The 18,083-nt window shown below is 36.9% G+C and overlaps 1 protein-coding gene and 1 long non-coding RNA gene across 5 annotated transcripts; one reads left to right on the top strand and one right to left on the bottom strand.

Moving 5' to 3' along the window:
* The first annotated feature begins 218 nt into the window (after positions 1–218).
* LOC126829845 (secretory phospholipase A2 receptor) lies at positions 219–11,077 on the top strand. The gene is made up of 6 exons (XM_050559992.2): positions 219–272; positions 1,302–1,437; positions 2,616–2,836; positions 4,545–4,692; positions 6,813–7,048; positions 9,750–11,077. Exons 1-6 carry the CDS (start codon positions 224–226, stop codon positions 9,989–9,991), a joined length of 1,032 nt encoding a protein of 343 aa, XP_050415949.1. The 5' UTR covers positions 219–223; the 3' UTR covers positions 9,992–11,077.
* A 3,787-nt stretch (positions 11,078–14,864) lies between these two features.
* Positions 14,865–17,623, bottom strand: LOC126830064 (uncharacterized). Of its 4 annotated transcripts, none has more exons than XR_007683689.2 (4): positions 17,609–17,623; positions 17,068–17,362; positions 15,701–15,919; positions 14,865–14,921 (listed from the first exon to the last, which is right to left on the bottom strand). It is a non-coding gene; the product is annotated as an uncharacterized LOC126830064 (long non-coding RNA). The 4 variants fall into 4 exon arrangements; XR_007683686.2 differs by having other exon boundaries at positions 17,068–17,366; XR_007683687.2 differs by having other exon boundaries at positions 17,605–17,619.
* Positions 17,624–18,083: the final 460 nt, after the last annotated feature.

An 18,083-nucleotide genomic window follows, 5' to 3' on the forward strand; every position in this document is an offset into this window, starting at 1 on the left:
TTATTTTATACAATCTCGAACTATATGCTGATTGTAACCAAAATTCCTAGACAGAGCTAATTGTTATCTGAAAGCCGACTGTTAGTTGAATTTAGTGGGCTTTCTTTCTTCAAGATTCTCAAATTATAAGTATGTAAGTAAATACGCGTATAAATTAAATTCGAATTTGATATATGTATATACCCCTAAAACCTATTGTTCTTGTATTTCAGAAGATGAGAAAATGTTTAGACTTTTCACAGGGCGTGTTATTCTAGTTTTCTGTTCGCTAGGTAAGTAACGGTTTAATTTAACGTATAAAATATTTTATTATGCAGAATATCATTGAATGACCGTCTAGCTGAAATTTTCCAAGATAGTTTCTCTCTTGGCAATTTAAGTGTTTCTAGTTGTTTCAAGTGCACCAACAACTGTGTTCCCGTGTACAAATTTATAGAGAAAGGGGGACACAGAGAGAAATGGGGTTTAATGTCCACTTGACACAAACTAGGTCATTTCTGGACTAAAAAATTGATACCTTATGTAATCACATGCCAGAGTAGACGTAAACGCTGATATAGGGGCAAAAGTCTATATCCATCAACAGAGAACTATCTATTTTGAGAATAGATCTTTGCCCCATATGGAAAAAAGAAAAGAAAAAAAGTAGCGTCCTATTTTGTTTTGCGGTTTTAATCCGTTTTACATCTTTGATCGGACTAAATAAACTTTTTAAATTTCATAACATATGCAAAAAGAATTCAAATAGTTACTTCTCAAAATTCTACAAGTAAACATGCAATTTGTGATTTCGACTAAAATCAAGCGCCGCTACCACAAAATGTTTTATCCAAGTGTAAAGCCACCGAAGGAATACAGATGCCATGAAAAATATATTTGAATGATGTGGGTAAAGCCATATACAACGAACTAGTCTCGTAATAAAAACAAATATTCCAAATTTAACCCGAATTCCAAATGCGTTAGCTACGTGAAGTTGTCAATCTGATTAACATTCCTTTTGTTTGATTTTCTAAAAGACATAACGTTATATTCCCTTCAGCTGTCGTTGGTTGATTTCGTCTTGCCGTTTCACTGTCTTGAATCGGTGGGTCATTGCACGATGTCGATCATTGTAGAACATTCTTTCATTTCATATGTTCAGTCTATGAAATGAAAACCCCCCCAAAAAAAACAATACTAAACGTCATTTCCTTTAAAAGGAAGGCCAGTCTAGCATGAAGCTTTATTACTTAAAGTAATTTTTTGTGACACAAATTTAAGAAAATCCACATTAAAAATAGATTCCAATTCCTTTTTAGAAGTAGCAGCTAGTGGTCCAAAGTTTGATTTTTATAAGGCGCAAGAGTTGTGTAAAGCTGAAGGAAAATCACTTCCGGTTGCACCGACGTATGGTGAATACACCATGTTTGAAAAATACTTAGAAGAAAAGAGTTGGTAAGTAAAATGTTGACTTGTTTTCAGTGAAATCAACTATTTCTGGATGATAATACCTTTGGCCAAGTGTCCCGGAACGGCGTGGATATGGGTACAAATGCCCCATGCCCCCAAAGTACGGGGTAATTGCCCCGTTGCCCTTACTTTTTTGCTGACTGCCTTTTAAAATGTTTTTCGTACATAAGCAGTAAGATTATTTGACCATCCTTCTCGCTTCACATCTTCACCGATTTTAATAATTGATATGTATTCGAGCATTGGTAGCTTAATTAAGGGGGCAGATCTCATCGGTTATTGATTCTATAGTAATCTGAGTTATATCTTGATCTGATAGGTTTTAACTGGTAGAGTGCCAGAAGACGTCAGATTTCGTCGTTTCTACACCCGATATTCAAAATCAAAAATTTTCTCGGGGGAGGTTCCCATCCCCCTTCCCTTCAACCCCGGATCACCGTGCCCCCACCTCTGCTCCTTGGACGTTCCGGCTCCCCTGCTTTGGCCATTCAGCTATCACAATATTGTAATTAGCTTTCGAAATCCCACAAATGACACCCACCGGCTTTAGACGCCTTATATGATTGTTTCCTTATCAAAGGTGTACCACAAACTACACCGTAATAGTTACTGCCACATGGGCAAATATCCCTCTTAAACTGTATGCGTAGGTCAAAATGTCAAACGGAGTTCTAAAACTCGGCCAGGTATGTAATTCTCAATTGGAGTTTTCAAGGTTTTGCTTTTCTATCTTCTCGATTAAAATCTATGGCATACCCTTCCATGATTTTTAGGATATACATATGAAAGAAGACTACCATAATTTGGATTTTCGCAAATACGTAAAGTTACTCTCGCTGGTACCGAAAACTTACAGCCAATCGCTGCAGGCAAGAGTTTTCTAGATGTTAAATTAAACATGTTTAAAATCAACAAGAACCTTTAAGCAATTTTGAAGATCAATTTGGTAAACTGTAAATAAACCATTTGTTGTGGACCTTTTATTTACTACTCACTTTAACCTGGTGGCCTGTCTATGCTGTGTCCGTAAACTGTTGTGTGTTGTTTGACATCAGCTAACATTTACCCACCACATTACCTCACAGATGCTCTTTGAAACCTGGAACTTCCCCCTTCAGTTTAATAATATGTTAATTACCGATCTTGATTTTCTTCACACATAGGACATCTGAGAATTTTTGGATTGGACTTAGAAAGCCAACAAATGCATTACAGTTTCAATGGTTGACTGGTGAAACTTTAAATACATTTTGGGAGAAGGATAAACTAACTGAGCCTCATAAACGTAAATGTGCTGTAATAGACAAAGATGGTGATCATCTGTGGCAGACTGATGAATGTGATAAAGAGAATTATTATATATGTGTTAATTACAGTAAGTCAGGTAAGACTCGTTTTCGTGTATGTATTTTTTAAATTTTGTGCCTACACAATGGAGACAGATATCACTTTCATATTATTTGGGGATCTTGGAAATCGTATTCTATTGATTTGCAGCAAAACCCTACAAAAGTAAAGAACAATTTGACCCTTTGGGATGCAATGGGATGTTCTACAGTTGATTGCCAATACCATACTTTGGTCACTTTGAGATTAAATTCTGGTATTTTGTGGACATGTCTGCAATGCGATTGTCGGCGAATATAGCTCTGGCAGCGGCGTTTCCACTAACCCTTCTTCGATTTACAATTTTGTAGGGTACTGGTGCGTGCACGCCAATGTGTATATGTGTGGATCTTAGTTTTTCGCCCCGTTCGAACGATTGGGTACATCAAAGAAGATCGGGCTCAACTGCCCTTTCTGATCGAAAACAAAAAACAAAAAATAATTTTGTGGGTCTTTTGAAACAAAGTGTTTCTACCCAATATGATTCTATTTCAATCTCCGTTCTCTCAGGGAGATTGCATGGCCGAATGATTAGCATGTGCGCTCTGTATCACAAGGTCTGTCATTGAGTCAACTGGCGTGGTTTCTATTATCCGGTTGTACGTGACAAGGAGAAGGGCCGCCTGTTCAACCTCGTGGGTTTTCTCCAGGTCATCCGGTTTCCTGCCATTGCTAAAGACCACAACGCGCAAGCGAATTATTGAAAAATAAAGTTGAACCATATGTTAGTCCCGACAAGACCTAGTTTGTGTCGATGGACGTTAAACACCATTTTTCTCTCTTTCCCCCGTTATTTCTAGGTGGATATTAAAGGACAATGATAGTGTTAACCAGTTTTACAAAATTGATGGAACTGGTTAAGCGCATTTAAAGATATCTTTGTTACTAGTTTCTTACGGAACCGTCTCTCATGGACGAATCATAGTCCTAAGATCATTTTGAGTTCCTTTACTTTGTATTGTGACACTACAGTCATGTTGTGTATATGATCAATTAACTCTGGAACACTTTGTTGGTTAACTATGTTTTATATTTTCACAACATCCATAATACAACGGTTATATACAGGAAACTAGACACACAAATGGCCAAGTACTTCCTTCATCTGATTGGTCAGATGCACAGAAGCTACCATGAATTTCAACACAGTGGTCATATATGGATTACCTCAAATTCCAGAATAAACTGATTGGGTTGAACCAATATTTTTAACTTTAAACCATAATATTAGGCCAGGTATCCCCCGCCTCCAATTCCAAAATAAATTGATTAGGTTGAGCTACTGTTGTTAACTTTAAACCAAAATAAGAGATTGTGTGTCCCCGGCCTCAATCCCAAAAATAAATATATGACACACATTAATTACTGGTACAATTGTCTTTTTATAAAGCTTCGAGCAGTCAAAGGGCATATCACTCTTCTGAACCGAGGTACAAATGTTGATTATCAAACGTATACACACGGTTTCACCATTCTCATTCACTAACAAATATCTGTTTTATTTGGAATGTGTTCTATAACATGTGTAAAATTGGAGACACCAACATTGTCTCTTAATTGAAGTTGGAGTAAAGCGTGCACTTGTCAGGGAAGGGATATCGGTACAGCATATCAAGTTGGTGTACTAAACTTTAAAGTCTATTAAGTAATATTCACTAGAAGTTCAAATGTTTTGAATAACGAAATTTGTTTTCGGACATTTACAGAATTTGATTTCGAATTACGCCAATATGGGATTAGTTATAAGTCAGCCAGGAGTGATTGTCAAAAGGATGGTAAAGATCTAGCTATAATTAAAACCCAAGAGAAACAGAACAGAATAGTAGCATACATTAAAGGGAGCTATATTGAGGAGTAAGATATTTACAGATGTGAATTCTGTTTATTAATTTTCATTTATATTATTATTCCATATGTATTCCCGAAGCACTGGTTAATAGCATTATCAATTTAGTAACCATTGCTACATTTTTCTTGGTAGAGTTACTTCCTGATTAGTTTTCTTCCGTTAGACTCGGTTCTTAAATGATATGAACTATATATATTGTTATGCAATAGGTCTAATCGAAGTAAAACTTTAGAGTATGTAACGACATAGTCGCGTTGCTGGCCAAGACTAAAAATGAAAGTATTTTCTTACTTGTAGCTAAATCCACTTTGTCCACCAAGTACATAATGTTATTTTGCCATCATAGGTATATCTTATGTCAACATAAATGAGATATATAATTATTGTGATTGGCGAAAAAAGTGGTCCAATTTTATGACCATGCCGGCTCAAATTGTTCTCCAAATATTCGTTGGGTAGAACGCTTTCTACCACAGATGGAGCAAGATGTGTCAACCTTTTGCTTAAAAGTATGTATGAGGTTCATCATGGAAAACTTGAGATACAGAAACTGTAAGTAGATCCAAGTAAATATGCAACTTTCCGCCCCACATTTAAACTTAACCAACTTCTTAACTCTCGTATCATTCCACCTCAAAATTATGAATATTCACCAAAATCTTTTTCTTCGATTCTACAGCAAATAGTCATCAAGGATTGCCGAACAAAAGAGGGAAAGGGTGAGGAAGACTAAAAATAAGTTTGGCCCTAATAATTGTTACCAGTGTCCATCCATATGAACATAGCTTACCAAGAATTCTTACTCTTGTTACGAATTTAGTGCTAAAGTTATTTTTAAATACACATTTTCTGGCAGGTTTTGATGAATATTCATTATTTTGAGGAAAAATGAAATAAAATAAAATGAGGTCTAACGTCCTACTATTTTGCTCCGATTTGGCTAATGAAGATAGGAATACGCCTTGCACTTTCTCCACCAACGCCGGGATTGAACACGAGATCTCCAGGTTATCGAGTAAACGTCCTATTCACTGAGCCAACGTGGCTCCCCCCCCCCCAGGTGAAACGATAAGTGATTTAAGAAGTTCACTAGGTTGAAATGTCGGGCGGACAGTTGCATATTTACATGCTACTTCCAGTTGTGTGTCTCAAGATTTCCATGGTGAAGTTCATACTTTAGTGGTAGAAAGCATTCAGTCTCACAAATAAGTTTTGGGAAATGTTTAAGCTGGTCAAAGAGACGAGAATTAACATTAATGTCAATGGTCCTCGATAACATACTAACTTCAGTAAGAAAATCAATGAAATTAGTTTTTAATAAAAGAAATTATGAGTTCCAATTAAGATAACCTTAGACACCCCTATTATCAAAAATCTAAGCCCACTATCTCTAAAGTTATCTTTAACGAAATCCTCTAAAACAAATTGTTATAATTTCTACATCTCAGTGTCTCAACTTTCCATATAAGCTGATTAAAGCATGTACCGATGTAACTTTTCAGTCGATTCGCTTCAATAGTTTTTTTTAACAACGGTGGCGACCTCAAAATAATTAGTGGATGCTTACGACGGACCGTCGTATCCATTCACTTGATTTGATGTATTTCTTGCTATATCTATATAGTTTGTCTTGTTCGTAGGTCTGTCTTATCGGTTCTGTCCTACTGCACTTTAAATTAAAGATAAAATTAAAGATTCTTCCAATATATTTTCTTAGCATTTATTGTTTCAAAAGTTTTGATTTATTATGGTAAATGGCAATCTGATTAAAATACAGATCTATATTTCGTTTCGTTTTTTTTATACATTCGATGGCCTACACTACATGGAGATCTGACCGGTTGTACTGGAAGGTCGAGTCAGAGGTCGTACGAGGGCTTTTGATCTATGACGTCAGACCGTTTCATTGGCTAATTCCTCACTACAACCAGAACGCCGGTAATATAACAACTCTTCCAGATCCTAGTGTAGTAAAGACAAGTAAAACGAAATTTTGAACTATAAAGTACGAAAACAAAATAGGATCCGTGTTTTAATCAGATTGGGTAAATGGTTATGTTCATGACATTGACATGATCATTTTGTACTGTTATGACTTTAACAAAATGTATACTTAATGTAACAGCGAAACAGATATATGGATAGGTCTGGAAGGATTTGGTACCGAGGATAAAGATTATAGAAAATTTAAATGGATCGATGGTGAAATGATGAGAACTGTAGACTGGAAAGGGGTTGAAATGAAGAGCGAAGAGAACGATGAGTGTGTTGCGTACAAAGATGGTATGTGGGAACAGAAAGAATGCACGAGTGAAATCGAATACAAAGACGTAGTATGTAGAGAGGCTTTTGTTACAAGTGGTATGTATTTAAAGACATGTTGTCTTCTAGATTTATAAAAAAAAATTATATTTAAGGTTTTTTTTCATCAGTAAATATATATAGAGAATCTCCTACGAGTCTTTTTTGATATCAAAAAATATCGACACAAGTCGATAAAGTAAAAAAAAAAAATAAAACGAGGCTCGACGAAATACGCCAGTAGACTCAATCGAATGACAATCTATAACGTCTGGTTATTCGAGTCTACCCCAATAGTATTTATTGCGCATGCTCCTCAAATAAGAATATGCCATCACCGTTAGACATGACTTGTGGAATATGTATAGCTTCGTTCTTTGAGTCTCTGGTTACAAATAGCCCTGAAACGGATTATGGTACACGATTCGTGTACCAATGGTAAAATTTTTATTTTGTCTTAAATATTGGATATCAGATGCCCATCCTTTCCCGGTAAGATCACAACATCAATGTTGATTTAAATTGACAAATACTTCTTGTTTTCAATGTCGAAGATATTGAGTTAGAGACTTAACTACTTTAATCATTGAGCCTCCGCATCTGCCGTATAGAGCACACGTGGATTGGTGATTTGTGAAACACGTGGTTAAAGCAATAGAATATAATTTTGTGTTATTGTTTAAGTAGAACGACTTTAGTTGATAAGGTTCCAGGTTCAGAATTTTTATTACCACTATGCAGTGCTACGCGTGGCTGGTCAGATGCGGAATCCAGTAAGCCGAAAACACCTCACATCCAACGTGTGACGCGTATTCTCTTCTCTGCTACATATTTGAGTAGCCTTGAGATCGTCCAGTATTGTCTATGGTTATATTTGTAATTCTCTTCTTTTGGCTAGGACGCACGTTGTGTATATTCTTCTTACTATAGACATTTATCTACCAGGAATAACAATGTGTCAATTCGCTTCTACATTTTATATCAAGCTTGATACATATTGTTAACATCATATGTCGTCTACTCATTCCAGTTGGTGTCTCTTGAGCCTCGGGAATCTCTCCCGAATTGAGCGGCTGTCTAAAATCTATAGGACCCAAACCAGTCTTACAACACCTGACAGTGTCCTTGAGATAGCTCTGTCAAGTAATTAATTGGACAAATATTACGTAATTAATTATGATGGCTGCTTACTAAGCCAAAGAGTGCAATATGAATTTTCCAACACAAGTGATAAACATGATATTCTAGGTTCACCTAGAATCATCTATGTCTTGGTTTTATAAATCTTTTACGTGTCAACCACTCCATCATGTTTTTAAGTACGTGAGATATGACTTCTCTACAATACATGTATGTGAACCCAATAATTAGTTAAATATACAATATGGTCGCAAGGGAGAAAGAGAGAGAGAGAGAGAGAGAGAGAGAGAGAGAGAGGGAGAGAGAGAGAGGGGGGAGTTTAACGCCTACTCGACACAAGCTAGGTCATTTCGGGACTAATAACACATGGTTCAATTTTATTTCAATAATTCGCTTGCGCGTACGGGTCTTTAGCAATAGGAGGAAACAGGGGGACCCGGAGAAAACCCACGAGGTTGAACAGGCGACCCTACTCCTTGCCACGTACAACCAGGGAATTGAAACCACGCAGTTGACTCAATGACAGACCGTATGATACAACGCGCACGTGCTAACTATTCGGCCACCCAACCCCCCAATATGGTCTCAAAGACCATAGTACTACACTGGGTATGGGTAATATTATCCCAGTCTCAATTTACAATCATCGTCTTCAGAGGAATCGAAAAAGAGCTGAAATATTTTGTGTAGCTGTCACTGCTCTACGGCTAGGTTTCAGCAAGTAACAATTACTGATCTTCTTTTCTGCGTCACATCAAAAACTATTGTTAGGCAGCTTACGAAGTGGAAACGTTCCAGGCAAAAGCGTCAAGTTTTCTGCAAATGCCACTTATTACCTTAGCTTTCCATTATTGATAGGCACCATTTCCTCCAAATATATTATACGGAGGCCATCTTGGGTACTCAAGATTTATGCTATGTATCTACCAATTGGGATCGCAATCTTGATATACAAACCCAGATTTGCTGGTTCAAGGATACAGTTATATCATGTAAAAAAGCACACACTTCACTCAAATATATTACGGCGGCCATCTTAGATTTTAAAAATTCCCACCATGTAAAAACCTTAATCTACCAATAGCTCAGCTTCTAACTGATTTAGGCTCGCAATAATTGACCAATATTGAGTTCTAATTCGTATTTTTAATGACGAAGATTATGGATAGTAAACAGAATATTGAGTTAGGTGTTTAGCTCCTTTAATTTATTCTTGGGAGCTACGGTGGCTAAGTGAGTAAGACGCTGACTCGCTAGCCTGGAGGTCGCGGGTTCGCTCGAGGTCTTTGCCGAGAAAGTTAATCGGGATTTTCCGGCATGGTTTCCTCTTGTCAGTGGTGCAAGACGGATGACCTGACCGGAACAGCTGTCTCGTCGTTCGGATGGGACGAAAAATCTGAGTTCCCGTGTACACCTTGGCGTGCACGTTAAAGATCCCTTGGCAGTTGGAATTCGATATAAGTGTAGGCCGAAGCGCCGCTGTCTGGGCAAAATTTCCCTCATAGCAGATCAGTAGGAAATTAAACCTCATTCATTTCTTTATTCAGTCTTGATATTTATAATGAAACACCTTTGTGTAACTAATTAATTTAAACGTCGCCATCTAATTTCATTGTTTTAGAGCCAGTGAAGAAACTTGCGGATTATTATTATCTTATCAAGAACAAAGCAGTCTCTGCAACGCCACTGATAGTGACAACATTTAAAAAAGGACTGTTATGTGCCATGGAATGTTCTAAATCTCCACAGTGTCATATGTATACTTATGATGGATACAACTGTGTAACCTACAACCAATATGTCATCTTCATCAACAATAACAACCCAAAATTGAAATTACGACGCCGTAGAGAAACAACTTAGGATATACACCCAAAATGTTTAAAAGATTCTTTGTTCGTAAAATTATAAAAAAAATTCCAGTTAATTTTAGGATATACACTCAAAATATTTAACAGATGGTGATATAACATAGATTCTTGGTTGGTAAAACATAAAAATCCAGTTAATGTGAGAAATATTCAATATGTCCATATTCACTGCAGTGTTTGGTGTGATTTTCTTACTCTACAGAGTTACACTACGCCATTGTTTTATGCTTAACTAGTGTGTGTGCAGTTTACCCAGACCTTATTCACGAAATTAAAACTAAAATATTTTAAGAAAGCAGCTCTTTCATTCGTTAAATTATTTTTTTTAGGATTTTAACCCTCGGCCAATAATGAAAAGGCCACATCCTTAAAATCTTTAAGTTTAAGTTTTCATGAATAACGCCCCCTGTTTAATCAAACAGCTCGCTTCATTTGTGATTTTGTCATTTCAGTTTTAAATTACGCAGTATCTTAATTTAGTCGGAATATAACCAATCGTAATTAAACACAGAAACGTAATCCAACAATACCAGGCAAAAACGATACAATATACCGAAACATAATATACAATTAATATTGAAGTGAGGTCGATTTAATTTCTCTATTTTTGTCTTATTCCAGTCCATTGCTAATCAATTTTGCCTGAAAATCTGAACAACGTCTGGATTTTATTTATTTGTCTGTCACAGTCGATCAAGTGTGTTCCAAGGATTTGCTTAAATGCATTTAGCTCCCTTTATCTGTAATTTATTCTTTTTACTTCCAATTGTCCACATACTTATGAAATGAAACACTATCTTTAGTAATCAGAAAAACTTGAACTAAAAAAAAATAATATCACTTATATGTATTTGTTTATATGGTTAATTCGTACAATGTTGATGAGAAAATGAAATATGTTTTTTTTATTATCATTAAATGAACACTATTCCACACTATACGGCAAATATGGACTGTCACACAATGCGTAAAATAAAAAAATGTATAGTGGTCCTGTGTAGACCAATCCCAACTTAGAGTATAGCCTTCACAACTTCACATTATTTTATTTTTACTGAATATTTTTGTTCATTGAAGATTGTCATCAAATAAAATTATACTGTTTTAAAACTAGATAAATGTCCAGATTTATGAAGGTCTGCAGTCATGAAGGCTGTCTTTGATACGAGAAGTGACGCCAGATAATAAAATATTTCGTTTATAAACAATATCTTTGTTCACATATCTGGGAAACAGACCCAGAATATACAAAACCCATCACACTTAGTGTGAAGAGATCCCCTAGAGAGCCCAGCACAGAATCACCAAGCAGTACACCTGGTTACGAATGCCTTTGGTGCCTGGTCTAACTCTCACCTGGACGCTCCGTCTACATGCCTTCAGCACCAAGCATTCTGACGTGAAGTTTTAATGAATGGTTTCCCACTACACAATATTTTTCGTTGCCCGTGGATTCAAGTCATAATCAATGAGTGTGGGGCGTACGTACCTCGTTGAAAGGTGTGTTGTTCGTTAGTTCATTCGTTTGGCTTAACGTCCGTTCTCAGCGAGGGTGATATTGCAGTTCGGTTGTCTATTCCCACTGTCGAGAAGGCCGGGAGCCAGGAAGAAAAACACGAGAGCGCGACTCTCAGTGACGATCAGCAGTGTAAAGGTACCGCCGGTCATCTTTGCGCCGTTCCTTTCTCTAATTCCGGGACTACACCCGTGTCCCGTCTTCTAGGCTACGCGGGCGCACTATCCACCGTCGAGGTGGAAAAGTTCGAGAGTTTAGCTCGGTGGCGAATGATTCGCCCCCATAAATACCACGTCGTGGGTCGTTTTTCCACATCTCTCTATCAAATTCTGAGACTGGCACTTACCCGACGTGTCTCGAGACGGCTACTTGGATACACTCCTACGACCACAATGCTCACACAGCCCTCGGTCGAGAAAAGCGAGGACAACACGGAAAGAACGAGTTGTGGTACCTACACAACAGTTCAGTGAAGGTTAGGATGTGCGTTTCCTGCAGCTCCTGACTAACCTTCCCGTCTGGTTGCACCACTGGTTCGAGGTCAAGGATGGTCGTTGAGACCGTGTCTCCGCTTAGGACGAGTCGATCGATCGATGATTTGGGATGACTTTTCCCAGACTTCATATTGATTTAGACCGTTTCAAGGTTGTATTATCCTGCGCGCTCGACATTATTATTTCACGTGCACGACTTAATTATCTCGATGTCCTAACTTAGTATCTCGGGGGCTCGACCTAATATCTCGAGGGCATGTCCTACATCTGCCACCAAATGCGAGCAGATAAATACTTTGATTGCCAACATGTTCTATGCTTCTTAATGGCTGCTAATCTGCAAATCCCAATTTTAATGACCGTGTTGTACTTGTCAAATACTTCGTCCTGGATTCGTCTCGGTAACATTATCCCAACCCCTTATACAACACCAATATCTCGACGAAAGCAAACATCCGGATTCGCATTCCCTCAAAATAGATTATTGTGATTCCAGGCATTTCTCCACATGTGTCTGTTTTAATCGTCTAGATTACAATCTAACGAATATATTTCAGTTCTTGTTTTTGTTACATTACAAAAATTGTACCAGATGTTATTACAATTATGGAATAATAGTATGTTTACAATGATCAGAGCCTTCTTCAGAATTTAATGTCAGGCAACCCAAACAATCATGGAAAACCTTCACCGAATTAAAACGTAAATTGGCCGTATATGGAAAGAAAACGTTGGCTCGTGAGAATGGTCGTTTTACTTATTGCTATACAGCTGTATGTTTTATGAAATTTGAATAACCAAATAACATACCTACCGGATTTGGTCGAAATCCATCCCGCGGATCTGAATAATAAGCGTGAAATCCATCACGTTATCACCCAAATATTAGTCGTATATTCTGGTATATGTTTTAATATGGGGGCCCTAATCCACTCGTATCTGACCCGGCCACAGCGATCCCTGAAAATGACGTCTTCTCCCTCAATCAACTCCTTTGGGGCATACAAGGGTGCTTAAAATAGATTCTAAGAGCTTACGGGAGTTTTCTTGGGATTAAAATGTTTAAAGAGAGTTTCGTAGCAAACTTTTGAAACGCGGATGTATGGAAATTAGATCTACTGAGGGGCGGGTGTTCGATCCCTGCATTGGCCGAGAAAGTTCATCCAGATTTTCCGGCGTGGTTCTCCCTTGTCAGTGATGCAGGACGGAGAGGCTGACATGGAAAGCTGTCTAGTCGTTCGGATGGGACGAAAAACCGAGGTCCCGTGTACACATTGGCGTGCACGTAAAAGATCCCTTGGCAGTTGGAATTCGATATAAGAGTAGGCCGTAGTGCCGCTGTCCGGGCAAAATTTCCCTCATAGCACACTGTATGGCGTATGCCCGTCTTCATTAGCCCAGGTTAGGAGCAGAACAGTAGGACGTTAAACTCCATTTCATTTCATTTCATTTCAGATCTACTGAGACATGCTAGGCGATAGTTATGTGTGAACTAAAGGGATTGCCGTCCTGAACTGTCGACAACTGTTCTTTATCCGCGTATACATGGTCATCTCCTACCCACAGCTTTAACGTTTGAATCTATGTCCCATCGCCCTGTTTAGCTATACGTTGCAACGGGTGTGGTACAGAATGCAGGATATGCTTAGTTTTTCTAAGAAACCTGGTAGATATTTCCTTTTCTGGGTATTTTTATATAATTGTGCTTCCATAGCTACTTCCATTACCGTTTGTACTGCTGTACGGTTTATGACCATTAGTATATGGTGGCATGATCTCAAAACTACGTTTTCAAAAGTATATAAAACTTTTTATTTTCTAAATGATAATTTACGCACAAATTCGATCCTAGGCCTTATAATTTACGAATCCATCCTCTAGGTTAAAGTTCTATCTTAGGGAAATGCTCATTTCATTTAAAAAAAGGCAGTATTTTGTTTCAATTTTATTTTACAGTAACCATCATAAAACAACTGTTTACATTGAAAACAACAGTTTAAAACAATAGTTTGTTTTGTAATAAAAACTATAGTTTATGCAACAAAAATTATAGCTTATGCAATAAAAACAATAGTTTATGTTATATAAAAACAATAGTTTACGTTTTGTAAAAAAAAAACACAAAAAAACAATAGTTCATGTTTTATAACAACAACAGTTCATGATTTATAACGACAGTTTATGCTATACAAAAACAACAATTTTATAATTTTTTAAAAATCATTTACAATTTATTTTAAAAAAAATATTTTTATAATATAAAATGATATGAAATGAAATGGGGTTTAACGTCCTACTATTTTGCTCTGACTGGGCTAATGAACATGGGTTTTCTATTATTAAGAACAATTTACATATCTTCAAACAGTATCTTAAATATGTTTGATAATTTGTATTTAAAACAACTATACAATATATTATAGATATTATTCAATGAAAAAAAAAAAACGTTTTAAAAAATAAAATACGCGTTTACAATAATTTTCAAACTTTTACATTTCAAAACAAAATAATAGTTTGTTTCATTTCCACCATTTTATTATAGATATTATGCAATGAAAAAAATGCTTTAACAAATAAAACTGAGGTTTACAACAAATTTCAAACTTGTTTACACCTCAAACTCATATTTTATTTCATTTCAAAGTCTTCCGAGAGATTCATACATTTAATCAAGAGCAGTGAAATGTGTGTGAATTATTAGTTTGCAAATATTACTCTAAATGAACCACGGCAACCATCGATAACTCTAACGGCGTTACCTACCAGGAAAAAACTTTGATTTTTTATACATGCTGAACGAGATATTTGTTGTTTTAGTTCTAGAGCAACAATACGTTTGCCACCAGTGGATATCGGACACGTGGCTGGTCGGTACTTAATACTACTGCAAGAAACTATGGAGAATGTACCTGAAATAAAATATATAATAGGTTAAACATATATTATGCAAGAGCTAAATCTGCCTACTGCATTTCTGAAATGTTATCTAAATTATTAATGAGGCATTAATTAACTTATCAAGACCATAATCAACTCTCGATGCCATCACTAGGCTGCGATGTTTATTGAATTAGGTGCCGATTTGCTGTTCGACTTCCATTCATAATTAAATCATGAAATGGAGAATCGAGATTATGTTTTTTATCCTACCGACTTAAGTAATAATGATCGAAGCTAGGCCGAAAATTCAATCGCTAAAATCTCGGTTCATAGTAGATCAATTTGACTGAAATTTTCAGCAAATTCCCTTTACAGTATCCAGTTTTTAACTATTATAGTTAGAACTGCAAGCATTTTATCCAAACTCTCATAATGTATCTTTAATTAGACATTTATTAACATACCAAGACCATAACCAACTCTCGATGGCATCGGATAATCATGATTTTAACTAGATTAGAACGGTCCTGCACCACTGACAAGAAACAACCACGTCGGTGGATCCCGATGAACTTTCTCGGCCAATGTAGGGACCGAACACGCGACCTCCAAGCTAGCGAGCCAGCGTCTTACCCACTTATACACCGTGGCTCGTCAATACATCTTCAATGTACAAACAAACCATATTAATTTAAAGATGTATATGTACTAAATATATTTATAACGTTGTGTGCATGCTGCCCTAAACAATTGTTTTGATGCACATAAAATATTTCTAGAATGATTCAAAGTTTCTTCTGAAATTTACCTTCATAACAAACTCTAAAATCTGCTCTACATCCATGGTTGACCCAAATAGTATTTCCATAATAGCCATAACTGTATTCAAAATTACAAGACGAACGAGAAATTTTCCTCACAACGTCCATAGCTACGATATGGATGGCACCGGCAATCACCTGACTATTATACCGATAGCCATTACTGCTTAACTGTATACCAGTGCACGTACGGGCACTGGCCATATCTGAAACAAAAATAAAAAATAAAGTTAACATATATTCTTTAAATATCTTTATCAATAGTTTTAAGAGGTATTATGAAAGAACTAAATCTGTTTATTGCAGGGTTTTATTTTGGCTTCACATGAAAAGCCTATAATCAACTCTCTAAATTAAGGGGTGGCGGAGATTTAAATGGGTTAAAATACGATCGCCATTTAATGATTTAATTAAAAAATGGCGAAGCGAGGCCGAGTTTCGATTAACAAGTAACGTTGCTACGGTAATAAACAATCTTGCCAAAACCTCAAACAGTGATAATTTCGCTCAGAATAAAATCAAATGAAATGAAAAGGGTTTTAACGTCCTACCGTTCTGCTCCAAATTGGGCTGATGAAGACATGTGCTATGATGGAAATTTTGCCCGCGTACACATTGACAGTTGGAATTCTATATATATAATAGTGGGTCGCATAGCGTCGCAGTCCGGGTAAAATCTCCCTCATAGCGCATTTCATTATCCCTGTCGGTGCAGAAAAGTAAGACGTTAAATCCCATAACATTTCGTCCCTTCCATTCTACCAATTCATAATAAAATATCAAACACCGTTGAGTTTCAAATGAGTCGACACGAGAATTAACATGGGTAGATAATTGTCATATCATAAATCATTTCGATTAAATCAAGATATTTGAGATCATTAATAATAATAACCCAAACGCTCAAAATTGATTAATAAATAAAAATGAAATTAAATAAAATGGAGCTTAACGTCCTAATGTTCTGTTCCGAACTGGGCTAATGAAGACGGGCATACGCCATACAGTGTGCTATGAGTGAAATTTTGTCCGGACAGCGGCACTACGGCCTTCTCTTATATCGAATTCCAACTGTCAAAGGATCTTTAACGTGCACGCTATTGTGTACACGGGACCTCGGTTTTTCATCCCATCCGAACGACTAGACAGCTTTCCTTGTCAGGCCCTCCGTCCTGCGTCACTGACAGGGGGGGGGGGTCACGCCGGAAAATCTGAATTAACTTTCTCGGCCAATGCAGGGATTGAACACCCGACCTCCAGGCTAGCGAGCCAGCGTCTTACCCACTTAGCCATCTTGACCCCCCACATAATAAATACATCCAAAATATATCTAGTTTAAAGTTATAATACTCACTAAAAATACTTGCAATCACCAAAAGTGAGCACATTAATGCTTTGAACGCCAACATTTTCTTCAAAGTTTCTGTGCTAAAAAGTGTTAAACAAGCTAGAAAACCGTCTGCTACGATTCTTAAAGTAATCAGTGAATTTTACAGTCTTAGTTCTGTTTTATATAGGATATGACACGGATGTCTTGGGGTTAGCTAGTACTTGTCAAAATAATATATAACCTTTTATCCCGGATCCTCGTCAACAACCTCAACCCATCCCAAAACATCAACATCTCGGTGACAGCAAACATCCGCATTCTAACTGACAATAAACATACATTATGTATTAGTCTGGTAAGTATAGAAATGCACCCAAAACAAATAGCACCGCAAATATTAGCTTTTGATTATCATTCAGTAGGGTATTCTATCATTATCGGTATTACTGTTTGTTCCAGGTGACACTGCGACACGAAAATTGCTTGCCATTTCTTCAATTTTTTAATTTAAACGGCTAAAACTTATAGTGACATAACTGGAATTCCCATCCCATTACTTACTTACACGAGGGAACCAATTTAAGATCAAGCTATATAACCTCTCTCTCATGAAAAATCATAGTTTGTTTACATCGCTCTACTCAACATCAGCCATGTTTGACCTATATTTATCTGGAAATGTCGATTAGGGCGGGGGTCGCTGGTTTGGCTTTGCGTCGTTTCGGCCTACTTAAATGTAAATGAAGTTGTTTCGGCCCAGTAGAATATAACTTGCATTTTTACGTGATTTAAGACCACAGTTTTTTTGTCCAACTGACGTGAATATTTAATTGGCCCCCAGGGCTGTAGCGTTTTGATATTGATGTAAACTACATACTACATACATATTATATCTGAACTGACACGTGATGGAAATTTGAAAGGAGGCTAAAGTTGATAGGCTGGAGTGATGATCAATCTAACTGTATACGTGGCCTAATTTATTATCATGAAGTCTGCAACACGGTTATGCATTGCAATATACGGCATATATGGCTGTG

The sequence above is a fragment of the Patella vulgata genome, chromosome 8 (genome assembly GCF_932274485.2).
Source record: "Patella vulgata chromosome 8, xgPatVulg1.2, whole genome shotgun sequence".
Taxonomy (NCBI): Eukaryota; Metazoa; Mollusca; class Gastropoda; family Patellidae; genus Patella; species Patella vulgata.

What these genes read in the sequence shown, in the direction of transcription:
- LOC126829845 (XM_050559992.2), top strand. Translation starts at nt 224, where the DNA reads ATGTTTAGACTTTTCACAGGGCGTGTTATTCTAGTTTTCTGTTCGCTA. An exon ending in TCTAGTTTTCTGTTCGCTAG is followed by an intron (nt 273 to 1,301) that starts GTAAGTAACGGT and finishes ATTCCTTTTTAG; the next exon opens with AAGTAGCAGCTAGTGGTCCA. An exon ending in TGTTAATTACAGTAAGTCAG is followed by an intron (nt 2,837 to 4,544) that starts GTAAGACTCGTT and finishes GGACATTTACAG; the next exon opens with AATTTGATTTCGAATTACGC.